At 46.0% G+C, this 16,828-nt stretch overlaps 1 protein-coding gene across 4 annotated transcripts in view; it reads left to right on the top strand.

Moving 5' to 3' along the window:
* The window catches only part of LOC133224437 (pleckstrin homology domain-containing family G member 4B-like), a 92,984-nt gene that overhangs the window by 38,782 nt on the left and 37,374 nt on the right, over positions 1 to 16,828 (top strand). For all 4 annotated transcript variants that reach the window (XM_061375921.1, XM_061375920.1, XM_061375919.1 and 1 more), the window contains 5 exons: positions 129 to 222; positions 5,191 to 5,277; positions 7,116 to 7,232; positions 10,126 to 10,224; positions 11,279 to 11,427. In XM_061375921.1, coding sequence (XP_061231905.1) covers positions 129 to 222; positions 5,191 to 5,277; positions 7,116 to 7,232; positions 10,126 to 10,224; positions 11,279 to 11,427 — 546 coding nt within the window. The remainder of the gene's footprint in view (positions 1 to 128; positions 223 to 5,190; positions 5,278 to 7,115; positions 7,233 to 10,125; positions 10,225 to 11,278; positions 11,428 to 16,828) is intronic.

Raw genomic sequence — 16,828 nt, 5'->3', positions numbered from 1 at the left:
TTCCCTGTTCTTACAGAGCTGTAACATACTGGGTTTTCTTTACCCTGTCATGATTACAGGTTCTGTTTTCATAGTCTTGTTGATTGTTGGTGGTGACAAAAGTGACCTCTTTCTCTCTGTCTTTGCAGACCAGAATGTCAGGCATTAGGTCTGACTGTTCTTGTGGATGCTCGTCGCTGTTCGCCGGTTCCCGCTCTCTTCAAGGCATTCAGCACACTGCAGGTGAGCATACAGCCTGGGCAAAGGAACACTAGTTGGCTTGCTGTCTTGCTTGGATGTTACATCTCCATTTGTTGCTTATGTTTCCATCTGGTACCTGGCTTTCAGTTATCTTTGAGAGGTGGAGTTATTGAGCCAGCCCTATCTTAGGAGGATGACCTTGACTTGCCAGACTGCAGACAAAGCAAAAAACTAAGGAAGTCTGAGTTAAAGGAGTACACCCCTCCATATCCCTCCAGATTTGCTTCTGTCTCTGTGCTGAGAACACCCCCTACCCAACTCTAAACACTGTCATGAAGTATCATCCTTGTAGATGTTGTCCCCTGCACCACGGGCCTGTGTGAAATATGCAGGGAGGAGAGGCATCTGCCTGCTGCAGAGGGAAGGGAAGGACACTGCTTGTCTTGCCAGCTGTCAGAGCTCGTGCAGCGGTTGATGTGGCTATCAGTGAGTGATTGGAATTGGACATGCTGTAACTCTGTATTGCTTCAGGTCAAAGGCTTTCATATCAGTTACTTGGAAAGCAAGTGGGCTGTGTTTTCCCCACTCCCCAGTAGCTTTTATCTGCTGCTGCCAGGAAGCCAAGATGATGCTGGGATGCAGCTATGACTAATCTTGTTTAAGCAGGTGTTCCTTTTAAATCAGAGCTTAGGTCTCTTAGGACTCCAATTCTGAAAACTGGAATGGGGCAATGTTTTAATGAAGCTGGTGTCTCTGTGGTTTGTATGCTTCAGTGCCACATCTGAGAGTTGGAGCTGAGTCAGAAGTCTGTCTTCCTGCTTCCTGGGCTGGGTGGAGCTGTGAGCTCTATCAGTGTGCTCCTCTGTGATGAAGGAGTAATTGGGTGCCCTGCTCAGTTCTGCAGAAGGAACAAGCAAGTACCTTCTGTGTTGTGCCCACATGCCAGTGGGCTTGCTAAAGCTTTTGAGGATTTTCTTGCCCATGTAACATTCATGGTCATGGTAGTGGGATGATTTGGAAATCAGCAAAATGTAGAGGCTGTCCCCAGTCTCATACAAGCATGACAGGAATAAAGCCATTCTAACCTTAAGTTTCCTACCCTCTGAAAGAAGGTAGGGGGAAGCTTTTTGCAGTGCCTCTGTAGTATCCTGCTATCATGTATTTTTGGCTCTGAGCACCTTATTATCAGGGTGGTGCAACAGTTAGTTAACAGGGATTAATGTGCTGCAAGAGAGACTGTTGGAGCTGAGTGTGTGCCCCAGGTAACAGTGACTGACAGGGGCTGATGGCTCTGCTTGTGGTTTTCTGATCATTACCATGACTCTTCTGTAGACTCTAAATGAGACCTGTTCAGCTAGCTCATCAGCCAGTTATGGCACAGGAATAATCCCTTGGCTCCTCTGAGATCCTTTAGCACTTACCTCTGTGATCCCACTCTCATTGGCTCTGAAACAAGGATATAGAGAAGTACAGAAATCTGACTTTAACTGCAGTGAGGCAAACTAAACTTTCTGGAGCACAGTGAGGTTTGCAGAAGCACAGAACTGTGTGTTCCCCCTTTAAGGTTCACAGAACAGATCATCTCCTTGGGGTCCTTTCTGAAATCCCTGACACATCTTGCAGTGTCTCCTATCTTTGGCAGACTGTCTCTGGAGCTCATTTCTCTGCTATTCTCTCTACTTTAACAGGATTTTATTTATATGGCTTTTGTGAAGCCTACTATGCTAATGTGGGTGGAATCTGTTAAATGTTGAGACCCACTGTTGCTTGTTCAACTTTGAAGGCTGGTTTTCCTCTTGCCTCCACACTGGGTGAGCACAGATCAGGTGTCCTAATGCAGAGTCTCTTCCTGCTGCAGTGCTCTGATACGTTAACCCTAGAGAACCTCCCCAAGGAGGGAAGACTGATATCACAGGCTTCTAGATTGAGCTCTGTCAGTCTGAGGAAATACTTCTTCCACTTCTCTACCTTTCCTGATTAAGTGCATGAACAGACTTCAGTGCTAATGTGCAGCTTCTGGTGCTCACAGGTAATTTTCCCTACAGCACTGGGATACTGTCAGTTCCTCTGCCTAGAGCCACCTAGTAAACTGGTGAGAGCTTCTCATCCTCTCCGTCTTAAGGGTGGGGGCAGTTGTGTTCTGCAAGCTTTCTTCCCCCTTCCTTTTTAGAATATGAGTGGCTGGGAAACCCTTCTTTCCCAGGCAGCACCAGGAGCTGGGGCAGAATATGGTGCCACAGCAGAGCTAACTCATGAAGGAGCAGGAGGAACTCCGGCAGTTCTGCACGGAGGTGAAGGGAAATGCACAGCGCATACATGCTGCAAGAATAGATAAGGCTTGTTCCTGTGGGAAGCTGCCTAATGATGCTTCAAAACAAGATTTTCTGCAGAGGTAAAGGCTGCTGTGGTATTTGTTCACAGGTTGGTTGTTCACCAGTAAGCTCTGTACTGGGGAGATCTACTCATAGGTGCCTTGCTGCTCAGCAGTGCTGAGTTGATATGTTGCTCTGTGAGCAGGCAGGGCGTGGACAGTGGAATGTGTGCACTGGCCTCCAGTGGACAGGTATCTGGGGGATTTTCCTCTGCCTGAGTCTTATTGGAGTGAGATTCTTTTGAAGTCTGCAAATCAGGGTGAACACGTGATCCTATGATCTGCCACATCTCTGTGTTGGATTGGGAAGGGAAGAATGTTTATGAAGACAACTAGCAGTTGTAAACAGAAAAGCTCTGTGCAGTCAAGAAGACTATTTGCATGTCCTGTTACTGCAGAAGTACAGAGGACCTTGGTCTGATGTTAGACACCAGGGACCTCCTACCACTCCATCAGAAGTGGTCACTTTGAGACTGAACGTGGTATTTAGGGACTGCCTACCTACACAGGTGTTCCCTGGCAGCTTGTGCTTCAAACTGTGCCAGTGTTATAAGTCTGGTTGTGAGCTTCCATTTTGGTCAGAGAGACAGAATAATGTTTGAAATTTAAGTATGAGAAAGATAGAAGAAAGTATTTAGTTCTCTTTTTAAAGAATAATACTAGAAGGATAGGTGTTTACTGTGGTGCCTCCTGAGCTCCTGTTGATGCCCTTTTGTTCTATGCTATCCACACTGTGCCTGTTTTGGGAGGTGGGGAGTTCACTCACATGTGTAGGACTCTGTCATTTTGCTTCCAGATAGCTGTTTTTGTTAGTGAAGGCAGTAAGAGTTGTACAGAAAGCTGCAAGAAGGCTTCCTCAAGTAGTATCCTGCTGCTACCAGCTCTGCCTTTCCCCTGAGGCACTCCTGTAATCTGCTTCAGTCATTTTGGATTACTCCATCAGTGCTGGATGAGAGTGACTCCTCTTCTGCTGTTTAAAGAAAATTACATGTTGAAAAATGCTTGATTTCTTTGGAAATACTACCTTCTCTTGGATTGGAAAACCCTGAACTTCTCCCCTGACAGATTTCTTTGGAAATGGTTTTCCAGTTTCTATTTTCAGGAGTAACAAACAAGCGAGTGAGTGTTTTGGCTGTTGTAACCTCATTTTACACCATCACTACCTTTATCCCTGAGTCAGATTGCACATCTCATGACTCTTGGAGTGGAAGAGGGATTGTGAAAGAAGAAATTTATTTAGTACCATGGATTGTCTTGAAAGTGTGGCTAGTCTTCATCCTTCAGCACCTTCTAGCAGGCACATTCAGAGGTGCTGGTAAAGTTGTAATGCTTCCCCAGCCTCTGTTCAGATGGGCTTCAGTATTTACCTAATGCAGCCAAATTATGCAATAAATTCTTTTTGGCCTTTTAACCAGTGTTCAAGTAACAGTGAAAGTGGGAATAATCTGCTTTGGAGAAAGGGATTTAAGAAGACCTGGAAACCTCTCACAGTTTTGGAAGGTGTTTCAGTTGGGATTTTTGTGCTGCCATTCAAAAAGATCCTTCTTTAGGACTAGATGAGAGAAAGGTCTTTTTCCTCTGCTCTGGAATCTCTGCTGCTGCTTTCACTTGCAGTACTGGATCTCTTTGTGTTGCCACTGTGTCTTGATCTGTGTATTGGGCCTGGTGAGAGGTTAGGTGGCTCAGTCTCTTCTGGTCCACTTGCCTCTGTACACTGGCTCTGCTGCTCATGTCAGATCTTTAACCCTAAACACTGCCAGAGCCATTTATTTAACAGGTATCCCTTGCTGTCACGGCCAAGCAATACTGGAATGGATTTGTTGCTTGGCAGTTCCTGAGATCTTTGCAAAGTCAAAGACAGTCTTAGGCCACATCTAGGTAGGATAACCCTATATATTGTGGCATGACAACTTAAATAGCTGTTCTCCTTGATATCCTGGTCATTATGTAGGTAGTGGATCTGTCTTCATGATCTGGCCTTCCTGCTATGTTTCCCTCTTCCTGCTGTTGCACTCTGTGCCTGTTTCTCAGTCCCCTGTAGAGTACTTCAGTAGTTGAAGAGCTGCTCCTGGATCATGGAGTTTGAGCGACAGCTGCCAGACATCCCTTACGTTTTGACTTTCTGTTGGTTTAACAGTAGTAACGGGTTGCAAATTCTTGATTGTGAGTTGGCAGTAAGTAAAGGCAAGAGACATTTTTGGCACTGTGGGGAGAAAAAAACCCAACAACTTCCTTTTGGTTAGGAAAAGTAACAGGGAAGTTATCAAGAAAAAACTTGGACATTGAATATGTGTTGTTGTTGTTTTTTTTTTTTCTTGTCCCTGCAGAGTTTTGTATTTTTTAATTTGATTTTATTTTTTTTAGTGTAGCTCAAACCGGAACTCTCTTTGCTTCCTTAAATGCTGCAGGACTAGTTGATGTGAAGGAAACTACTTTAAGGGTATGCCCTTGGTGCTCTGCAGAATGGCCATTCCTATAACTGGTGACTGCTCTCCAGGCTTTTGGAGGATATATACCTCCTTTGGAGGATATATACCTCTGAAGGATAAATTGCAATAGCCTGTATAAACCTGGTGTGGTACATCCTCCTGGGCATCCCAGGCAGATTGGTAATGGCTTTGTGCTCTGTTCTGTTGTAGGAAATAGATCCTAATTGTATTCATGGAGTACTGCTTCTGGTTGAGAGAGACCTGACTTTCCGAATGGAGAAGCCACCAGCAGGACAGGTAATGAAGCTGTTCTTCCAGGGGTTGCTGGGGAGCTCTTGCCGCCCTTTATTTAACTCTCCAACCAGCAGCCTCTCTGTCCTCTGATGTGTGTTTATCCTCACATGAAATCTCTACAGTTGTTCTCTCTGTTTTATGGCCATGGTCTCTTAGGGGTGTGGTATTTATAGGGTTGTAAAGTTTATGTGAACTGAACAGATCTGCAATGCCCTGTTTACTGCTGAGTCCATCAGTGACATTCGTGTGATAATTATATCTATCTGCTGGGGCCCTTAGGACACAGGGAGTTTGTTGGGAACATAGAAAGCTGTACCAAGGAGGCCCTGCACAATTAACAGGGATAGAGATGCTTTTCACATTCTCCTGTTAACGAGGGGGGAAATGCTTGATAAGGAAGAGATCCTGTTAGGATAAATCCTCAACTATGTCCTTTGAAGGAACTTGTTGCTTTCCTGGATTTTTGCATATCTCATGTTTTCTTTCCTTACAGCTGCTGCTGCTGCAGTGGCTAGGAGTTTGCTACAAGAGGGCAAAGAGGGGATGAGTATGACTGTGAGGCCCCCTTTGCAACTGAAATATCTGGGAAGACTTAACAGGAGGTGTCTGTGCAGGGCTATAAGACTATGCAGGAGGGAAAATCATCTCAGCATCACAGAAAAGCCCCACTAGACGTAAATCTGCCTTGATATTCCATAGCTGTATAAGAAATGTAGGCGCTCTGCCACTCTGTGGCAGAAATACACTGAGAGAAATGAGCATCAGGCTGTGTCTTAACATCTTTCTCTGCTCTCAGACTCTTACAAGCCACAAATGTTGACTGAAATTCTGTGCCTGCTGAAACCCTGTAGACTTCAGAGCAGGCCAGGGCCTCCCTTTTGGCTCTTGGTGTATGAAAACATTCTGAATATCATCAGGTTTGCTCTGTGTGTGGTGTGCTGCCCCAAAGGGCTGAAGAACACCTAATGAGTCCATTTCCTCATTGCCCCCATGTGGAAGCATCTGAAGTTAGAAAGGAGGCTGAAGGCATGTGCATGCAGGAAGAGCTACAGAAGACATTAAACATACTGAAGGACTCCAAAGAGTGTAGGAGGGAACAGAACAAAGGATAATAAAGACACAGGCATGCAGGAGGAATTGGAAACATCATCACTATTTTTTAAGGAGGTGGAAAACTTCACAACGGGGCGGGGTTGGGGGGATGGTGTTTAGTGTCTGCACCTGAGTTTCTGTATATGGGCTGGCTTCCAGGTACCCTCAGGAGCACTTGTCTGTCTCTCTGTGAGTATAATACTGCTCTGAGGTACTACAGACTTGCAGAAGGTGAGTTATCTGTGTCAAGATCTGGGAAACACTTGAAGCAAATAGCTGCTGTGATGAGTGAAGAGTCACGGGTAGGGCAAATACTGTGCTGTTAGACTGTTTTTTCAGGAAGTGATGGGGAAGCTGGTGGCTGGATTTAACCTCTCAGCTATCCAAACAAATGCAAACTGCAGCATAACGGGAACACAGGGGAGAGTTGCTCTGCTTCTACTAGGAGGTATTAGCTCTGGAGAAGGCTGGCTACTGCCAGGCTTCCATCCCAGCTGTTCTGCTTGGTGAAACGACATGTTGTGGCCTGCATTCCCTTGAGGTTCACCCACTAAGCTGTACAGCAAGCTGTTCTAGGATTGAACTGATCTCTTATTTTTTTTCTTTCATATTGTAGTGATATATTCTGTGTGCCTTGTTCCTGTGCAAGATAGGTAAAGGATGCTGGCTTGTGTTACCCTTCACCTCCTCCTCCAGTACTCACATCCTAATGGAAAATGTGTTGTTTTTTTTCTTCTATTCTTGTGCAGTTTGAACTTCTCACCTCCATGAAATCCCTTCATAAGCACATAGACAGCTCACAGCTGCCTCTAGAGCTGGATGGGACCTTTCCTTATTGCCACCGGGACTGGTTAATCTTCCGCATGGTGAGTGGGATGTCTTATATTCCTTGTGAGAGAATAAATGGTATGGTAAGGCACTCCACAGCTGAACATAGAAGTGTTAGAAGACAATGGCTGCTGTAACAGATAAGTATGTCAAAAGAATACTAGTACTGTTCTCATAACAACTGTGGCCTGCTGTTATGACTGTAGGAGCTAAAGTTTTAGTTTTTAACTCACCTGCTTGGACTGCATTGATTCTTCCTTCCCTTCAAAATAAGGTCAAATCTGAAAGAGAATCCAGTTTTGTGTGATATACTGTAGCAGTTCTCTTCGGTCATGCTTGGAAGCTTAAGGACAGACACTTTTTAAGCTAATATCAGGAGAAGGTGGTAGTATCATTTTGCCATTGAACTAAAAATCAGGAACTTGAGCTTAATAAAAATAGTTACCTCTTACTGGGTTTGGAGCAGGTTCCCAGGCCAATCTAAGAGCTCCTGAGTGAAAGCAGCAGTCCTTGCAGGAGTAAAACTTGGAAGCTCTTCATAATCAGTTCAGATTTCTAGGAGCATCTTCTTCCTCCTTTAGATGTAACTGACTTATTTACCAAAGTTGTCATCAAGACAACTCACCTGGGGGGAGCATTGCGTTCCTCTTTAAGAGCTAGCTGTGTGAGGTGAGGAAACAAAAGCTTCCCCATGCAAATCGTAGTCTGTGAGTCTTAGGAGCAAGGTAATAGAGTAGAAGACAGTACCAGAAGTACGTTCCTTCTCCCTGTGGTTTGGCTGCTTTGAGTATTCCTCGGTACCATGATCATCCTGTTTGACCTTTGTGCTCTTCTCCAGGAGAGTTGTGGACCAAGATACCTACAGTGAACTGTGCTCTGATGTGGATTAGAGCCAGGCCAGGGTCCAGGGAGGCTGACCCCTCCTTGGAAATGTTTGAGCTGGTCCAGGTTGAGCCTCAGAGAGAGAAGGGCTGAAACTGCAGCACCCAGATGCAGTTTCTAAAGATGGCACCCCAGCAAAGGGTGCTGCAGCCAGCAGTGGAGTGCACACTGATGAGCTGTGGCAGGCCTGGAGGCATTATGGGCCATGCAGCATGGTATGTGCAGACTGCCAGGAGTCTGCAGAAGTACCATTTGTGGCACCAATCTCTGTACACTCATGGTGTGGAGGGAACGTAAGTCCCATGGATCATGTGCTTGCTGAATCTTTCAAAGCTGTATTGAGAGATACTTGTCAAACTGAGAATAGACGGGTTTAAATCTCTGTAAATCTGCACATACATTGGCTGTTTTCACATATAGTTTGACTTGCTCATCCTGGTAGGTGACAGAGACATCACCTTTGCTTCCAAAAGGCTGTTATTTTTGGCTCTGCCCTCACTGCTGTAAGGGCTGCATAGCACACTGCAGCATTTGAAGCAGGTTACGGGATCACCAAGAGCACCACTGTGTCACTGCTGGCAAGCTGCAGGAGTTAGGTTTAGCATGTGCCAGGTGTTAACTTACCTTTTCAACTTAGTTTAGAACCCATTTTTTAAACTTACATCTTAAAGTACTAATAAGAACATGAGCTAGTGCAGTAAAGGTACAAAAGCCTGATCTTGGTACCTGGGATTGAATTTGAAATTTATTTGGCAGTGAGGAACGAGAGAAGCTTTGCAAAATGTTACTGATTCGTTTTCTGGACAGAGTTGAGGGAAAAACTTGAGAGGTTTGTTTTGCAAGTTTTTGCACAAACTTGCTTTGGTTGTGCAGAAAGAAGGAGCATGATATCAGACTACTTTGTGTTTGTGCCTTACATTTTAACATGCAAAACGTTACCAAAGGGAGTTAGTGTAGGAATCAGTATGTATGGGTTGCCTATTTATAGGATCGTATGATGTGATAATGACCCACATGCTCAACCCCTCTAGGTCTGCAGCTATGTGGCAAAGTGTTTATTTCCTGTCTGGATGATCTCACCTGCATCCTGCCTGCTAATCTGTCGCTGCTGGAGTTATTCCAGCACTCTGGGGAGGAGGGAGTTCAGCTCAGGAAGAGTCAAACAGCTGGTTTTTTGGTTTGTTTTGAGCACTGTTGTTTTGGAATAGCTGATTTCAGTAGCTGGAGGGTGGCATCCGACAAGATTTAGGCTTTATATCACTGACATTTCTAAAAAGTACTGCCTTGTGAACCATGTGAAAAGTTTGGAGTGTTTCCCCCACCCCAACTCCCAAAATGAGGAGGGATTTCAGATTTTTCAGTAGGTTAAAATGCTTAATAGTGGAAGCTTCCCAGTTTCCTAATCTTTCATTTGCATTACTTTTGACATGAAGAGAAATGATTTAAGGTAGAGAAATTCCAAGTACTTGTTGTATGTTTTGTTCCTTCGAAATTCATACATAGTGATTCATATTAGTGGGAAGTTACAAGAAAGAATGTGGGTGTTGCAAGTGGAATGTGGGAAAAGCAGTGTATTGCCTTTTTTTTTCTCTTTTTTCTCTTTTTTGTATTTTTTGTCTTTTTTCGCTTTTTTTCTCTTTTTTCTCTTTTTTCTCTCTTCTCTCTTTTTTCTTTCTTCACTCTTTTTTCTCTCTTTCCTCTTTTCTCTCTTTTCTCTTTTCTCTCTTTTCCCTTTTCTCTCTTTTTGCTCTCTTTTCTCTCTTTTCTCCTTTCTCTTTTCTCAAAAGCATGACCCATAACAGCCATGAGTATGTAGGTTTGTTAATGTCTGCATAGAGGCCTTGCTGGGCACTCTTGCACATGTAACATGGTGCATCTGAAGCCTCTGATGGGCCTCTCTGCTGATACAGAGAGGTTTAGTTGAAGCCTTTGGTTAATGTGTTTGATCCTCTCTTGATTTCTGTACTTCTAACCTTCTGCAAGCTGAAAAGACAGCTTTCCTGTCAGCTATGAAACAATATTCTCTGCCTTGGTCCTTTCTTCTTGTAGAAGCTGGAACACTTGCTACATGGATGCCAAGGTGCTTGTGCCTTCCTCCAGGGAGCTATTCATAAAGTGGAAACTGGAAAACTGCCAGGAAGAGCTGAGGTAAACATGTCCCTCACTTTGTATTGGAGAGGCAGACAGCGGGACGATGGGTAGCTGCAGAAGAGTTGTAGGTTTGAACTTGCAGCCTGTGGTAGCAGAGCGTTCCAAGTACTGTGTGTCACTGTGGAGCTGGCACGACAGCAGGACTAGTAGAAGCTAACCCAGATGAAATGACAGAGGCTTTGCTGTGTGTAGAAGCTGACTCTTTGATCCCTCAGCATCACCCAGAAGATCCTTTCAGCTGTACTTGTTGCTGATGGTGCCTGCTCCAGTATTGGAGCACATTTTAGCAGCTCCACAGCTCTGATGCTGGTACTGGCTTTGGTGTCTCTAGTGCTGAGCAGCTGCCTTGGGCTGTGCCACAGAAGGTTGGCTTGAATGGCCTGGAATGAAGTTAGGTGACAACATCAACAGTGTTCACCAGGCCAAGGCTGTGCTGTGCTTCCATTTTGGGGGCCTTTAGAGCAGGAGTTTGGAAGTGGGCAAGAAAAGGAAGGTACAAAGACCAAGCCTGTGTTGTTGCAAACATTGTATTTTCTCACCCTTGGGAAGCTGCTGTACTCCTTACATAGTAAGAAATGCTGCCAGTTCTGCACTGAGGGTCCCAGTAGTTAAAGCATTAGAGGATGTTACATTGGCTTCTCTGGGCCTTCAGGTATTCGTGTGTATATCACAAATCTTTCATGTGCACCTTTCCCACAGACTGGAGCCATGCAGAGCCAGGCTCTTAAGAGCAGTAGGAGGCAGTTGTGAGTGGAAGATGAGGCTGGAAAGCTTGTTCTTTCCATGCCCTGCAAATGGAGCATGGGCAATGGTAGGAATCGGGTTTCCATTTTAGCCTGGTGGGGAAAGTATCTAGAGTATTAAGGAATGGTGTTTATCATTTTGGGCTTGGAAGCCTTGACAGAAACAGCTGTGGGAACCAACCTTCCTCTTCCTTTGGGTGAGCCAAGGTGAGATGTGGTTTGTGTGTGGTTTTGGTTGGGTGATGGTTTTTGCCTGTTCCTTCATTGCCTGTAGGTTGCAGTAACTGCTCATCTTGCCATTCCTGCAGGAGGCAGCTGTGCTGCTGAGGAATTACAGGCAGCTGATGAAGAATGTTCTTGAAGATGCACGGCTGGTCAAACTGCAGCTGGAGGGGGGAGCACTCCTGGCCAGGCTGCGGAAGGAGGAATCTTGTGTCACCCTCACCCATGACTACAGGTGAGCCTCAAGAGTAGGAGAAGAGGTGGAGGTGAGCAAACAGCAGCTTGAGAGTCTCTGTGAGATGATCCATCCTTGGTGCAGGCAAGAGAGCAGCTTCGTGTAGTGAGGACTTGTGTTGAAAACAGCAAAGGTGAAAAGTGTAATGACTTTTACTCTTTTCCTGACTTCTTCCCCAGTCTAAAAACTTGTCTGTGTGGATTCATTTAGATGGTTAAAGCTTTTTTCCAGACCAAATCAGACTTGCTGTCTGTAGTGGAGGGAGAGCTGGGTATTTCGTGCACCTCTAAAACACAAGTCTCAATTGATGATGCCAGTGATAAATGTTTAGGTCCAGGCTATCATTTTCCAAGGACCTGAACTGTGAGGAATGCTTTCTGGCTGAAGCAAACTCAGTTCTCCTCACACCCTCGTACAGTTTGCACAGCCAAATATTCACTGCCCACTTGCAAAATTGGTATGGGAAGCAGGGCCTGAGAAAGACCAGCTGTTTGAAATCCCCAGGGCATTGCACAACTCCTGTTTGTACTGTTAAAGCACCTGAAGCCTATCAGCATGTGAAGGCTTCTGTGCTATGTGCTGTGCAAACAGCTGGCATGTGGGTGCAGATGAGGGCTCAGTGGGTGGCAGGGCAGCCTTGCTCTGGTTCATCTCTCTGTTGCTGTCACAAGCTGGGAGGTTTTAAGGGAGGGAGTGGAAAGGAGATAACAAAATAGCTTAGAGAGTATCTCACACGAACAAAGAACAACATTTCTCTTTGAAAAGTCATCAAGTGGATGACAGTGCGAGTTGCTACCCCCCAGTGGGAGGCTGGGGTCGAGGCTGAGTGAGAGGGAAGCCTGGGGACAGGCCTTGTAACTGTTTCTTCTCCCTGGTTCCTGTGAGTCCTGTCAGCAGCTCTGGCAGTTTGGTTTTAAGCTTAGAGTGTGTTCTTGCACAGAGGTGATCAACTTTGAAACCTGATCTGACAGAGCCCCTAAGGATAATTTATTGCTTTGATTTGCTTAGCAAGGGCAGGGGTGGGGGATATGCATAATTCTCTGTTTGCACAGTGTGTGAGTGTATGCTGAGGCTGTATAACATGTTCTCTCTTTAATTTGGGTTACATTTGTTGCCTGCCAGTATGAATGGAGAGCATACGCTGTGGGTCCGCCGGTCTGAGGAGTGTACATGAAGATAGTGGGAGAAAGATGTCCTTCTAGCCTGTAAAGTAGTTGCAGAAACTAAAATCCATGCAGTATTTTAACTGCTTGTCATGTGACTTGGATCAGAGAACTGAAGTCCACTGTTCTTCTTTCCAGGATCCTTTCAAATGGGAAAAAAACCCCATCACTTGACCAGAGAACTCTACATAAGGCGCTTTTGGGTTTAGATCATGGCTCTGCACTTGCTCCATCTTTCCAAACTGGTGTGCAGATATTAAAGGTTCAGAGCTCTGCTCACGCTGTAAAGGCTCTGATGGTTATGATTTTCAAAGGCTTCTTTAACAGAGAGGGTCAAAGCAGGGTAGGGACAAAATACTGTAGTTGGCTTTCTAAGCTAGCATGGAGTGGCTCTTGATGTAAGTGTGTCCAGTATTAGATTTCTGACCAGTGACGTGTGAAAATGGAGGAGGGCTGGTTGTGTTTGTGCTCTGAGCATGGCCTGTTGTACTGGATTGGATTCCACATCTATTCCCCTAACACTTGAAATTATTTACAAAAGCAAGTCAAATGGCTTTACCCATTTGAGCTACCTTTTGGGTTCTAGTGTTAATCACATGTCACATTGGCTTAGTTTCTTCTTTTCTCTTGTGATGCAAAAGCCTGATCAAGCAGAGTCATGACTGCCAAGACTTCTTAGTCAGAGGCTGAGGCCAGCTGTGAACAGATATCTGTCCAAATGTGCAAAAATTGTATACAAATAGAGGAAGGGAGCAGTTTTCTGGACTCTTAGTTCCACTTAATTAAAATGTGCCAATCAGAAGTGCAGAACTAAAGGTATAAACTGATTTATTTTTTTTCTAAGAGGCATAAAAAAACCAAGCCCAGCTGCACCATCACCTTGGGATTAAAAAAGCAGGAGATTGACTTGCCCATTTTTTTATATATATATATATTTATTTGGGGGGGGGGGGGGGGATGTTTTGCCAGCTCTGACAGCTGACTTTCTTGCTAGTTTGTGACTTTATGTGGCAAAAAGAATAGCAGGAGGTGGTGAGAACAGAGATGGGTGAACCTGTCTGAAAGGCCTGACTGTAGGTTAGGGAGCATATGCTAAAATAGGCCAGGAAGCAACGTTGTGCTCTGTGTAGGCAGATGATATCTGCCAAATACCTATTGGGAGCACAGAGCAAACAAGACTTGCTTTAATCTTTCTTTAGTCATGGAACTCTTCCCTTGGGGTTGATTTTGGCACATTTCCCTGCTGTGCCCTCCTGGAGAGCTGAGATGCCCTTTGGAGTGTTGTGTGACACAGAGTAGTGGGATCTCACTGCTGCTCAGGTCTGACCTGGGCTTTGCAAGGGTTTGCTAAGCCAGTGACACAGCTCCTTTCCTGCAGAAATCAAACTCATCGCATCGGAGATGGGCTCGTGCAGGAGAGATGCACTGTGGTGCATCCACGTGTTTCTGACAGATGCTTTAAGAGCCTCTAGGAGCCATTCCTGGATGGTCCTGTCCTGAGAGATACTGTAGTGCCACAGCAGTGTTTCTGACCGGTAACTTTACTTGTTCTGTTTCCAGTGTGAGCTGACCAGGAGTCTCCATACTCCTTTCTCCACCAAGTACCACTGTAAAAGATAGCCCTGCCCATCCAGATGCTTATCCAGAAAGGGAAAGAAAGGCTTCTCCAAGCAGTCTTTCTGGATTTTTGCCTTTTTCTGGCTTAGAAAGGAGGAGCTACGTTACAGAATACACATCCTGCAGGCAGCCCACCTCGGGGAGCAGGCTGAGCAGATGTGGTGTGCTCAGCTGGTCCCACAGTGCTTTTCCACCTCCAGGAAGACATGGCTGAATTTGACCTACAGTTGGCCTGGATGTGGTACTGGTGAGCCAGTATCTTTGTGGCACCTCTTTCAGTGCACAGCATGGCCACCCAGAGGTGCTGGTGGACTGCTGAGGGTGGCAGTGCCATTGATTTATTGTGGTGGATCTGGCTGGCTTCAGAGCCACCACATCTCCCTTCACACAAACGGCAGCACTGGAGTCTGGGTACTTCTCCAGGTCTGTTAGCTGAAAGCTTCCAGGTTTTGCTCTCCCAGTCTTCTGGGGGATTGAAATGCAGAACTATTAGACTAGCTGAAGTTCCTTTAGGTAAGAACAGACAAATGCCACAGAGACATCCATCACTTTAATGCTATTAATACTTATTTTTGCACTTTTGGACCGGAAATTTTTAATAAACGGTCTTTTTAATTAATTATATAAAATTGGCTAGGAGGTGTATCCTTGGTGTCAGGATATCTAGTGTATTGATCAAACAACCTGTGGCTTAGAGGCCACTTGACTCACTAAGTCAGTGCTGGAAAGTGGGTTAATGCATTGTTTATTTTGTGATGTAATTTGAAGGCTTTTCCAGCCTTACGATAGATGTGTCAGAGGAGCTGCCAGAAGTCAGGCAGCAGCAGTGGGAGCTCTAGCTAAAGTGGGGCTGGGCAGCTAGTCAGGGAGACTTTTAACCTGGTCTTTAGCCAGACATTTTCCACTGTTGTTCTCATTATTGCTGCTTTTTCAGCATAGCCAAGAGCTGGGAATGCTTGCCTAGACAAAGTGTCCAGTGGTGCCTTTTGTCCTGTGGATATGCAGTGAGTCAGAAGCGGAGCAAAGAAAATCTTAACATCTTCTGTTAATGTAAAGGTGCTTTATACTTTATATACTTTATATACTTTGAAGCAGAGTACACCTGGCATGTGCCTGGCTCCACCAGGAAACCTGCCTTCTCAGTGTGGCATGGGAGTGGGATTGCATCATGCTCTGCATGTCCATAGAATCATGGAGTCACAGAGTGGTTTGGGTTGGAAGAGACCTTAAGGCTCATCCAGTTCCAACCCCCTGCCACAGGCAGGGACACCTTCCACTAGACCAGGTTGCTCCAAGCCCCGTCCAACCTGGCCTTGAACACTGCCAGGGATGGGGCAGCCACAGCTCCTCTGGGCACCCTGTGCCAGGGCCTCAGCACCCTCACAGGGAAGAACTTCTTCCCAAGATCTCATTTCAGTGTCCCCTCTGTCAGGTTAAAGCCATTCCCCTTTGTCCTGTCCCTACAGGCCCTTGTCCCAAGCCCCTCTCCAGGTTTCCTGTAGCCCCTTTAGGCACTGGAGCTGCTCTAAGGTCTCCCAGAGCCTTCTCTTCTCCAGGCTGAACCAGCCTGTCTCCAGAGCAGAGCTGCTCCAGCCATTGCAACATCTGTGTGGCCTCCTCTGGACTCACTCCAACAGCTCTACGTCCCTCTTGTGTTGCTGCCCCAGAGCTGGATGCAGGACTGCAGGGGGGGATCTCATGAACGCAGAGTAGAGGGGGAGGATCTCCCCTTGGTAATGCAGCCCAGGATGCAGTTGGTTTCTGGGCTGCAAGTGTATACTGCTGGGTCATGTTGAGCATCTTGCCAATCAGCACTTGCCTTAGTGTTCAAGACAGCCACAACATTTGGTGTGAGAGCTGGAAGAAAGAGAAAAACCTCAGATGGTGAAGGAATCACCAGGCTGGGTGCTGGGCTCTGTGCAGTATGGAACCAGGAAAAGTATAGTCTCATCCCTCCAAGCTCCTCATCTGAAAAGAATCTGTGCGTGCAAGCTGTGAATAAGCAGCTTATAAATAGATGGAGGAGTGAATTCTCCTTTTGTTTGGAAAAGGCAGGAGAGTTTGTCTCTGTACTTGGAGGGTGGAGAGGCCAGAATCAAGAGCTGTTTTTGTGAGACGGCTATTTTTAGGGTGTCTCAGTGGTCTGGTTGGAAGCTCTGGGTGGGAACCTGAGTCGAGCAGAGGTAATACACAGTGTGGAGCTGGGTTCTTGAGCAATGCCTGCCAGGGTCCTCATGCTGGACCTGACTCAAGTTGCAGCAAGAAGGTGATCTTACAGCTAACAGCTTCCGCACATGGTATTGAGGCACTAGGTCTGCTTGAAGCTGTGGCCAGCTGATGATGACGTGGGCTATAGCGCTGTGGTGCTGTATGAGCTCATATATGTGGGTCTTCAGCAAGACTCCCATTAGTAGCAACTCCAGGGATGCTCCAAGGCAGGCACATGTCCCTCTCTGGTGTCTGAGTTCCTTTGCTGGAAGTAAACTTGGGTAATGCACAGGCTCTCAGGGGCTCCAGGAGGGCCTGGTGAGGGACTGCATAAGCACCATCCGAAGCATGGTCTGTTTGGGGTAGAGGTGGAGAGACTAAGCTGATTATCCAGGGGGTGAGGGAAGAGGGGA

This window comes from Neopsephotus bourkii, unplaced genomic scaffold (assembly GCF_033783945.1).
Source record: "Neopsephotus bourkii isolate Nb327-2 ecotype Australia unplaced genomic scaffold, CSIRO-AGI_Nbou_v1 NB_1680, whole genome shotgun sequence".
In the NCBI taxonomy this organism is placed as follows: domain Eukaryota; kingdom Metazoa; phylum Chordata; class Aves; order Psittaciformes; family Psittacidae; genus Neopsephotus; species Neopsephotus bourkii.
Note: the sequence above shows the minus strand (reverse complement) of the source record. Positions and strands in the feature narration are given on the sequence as shown.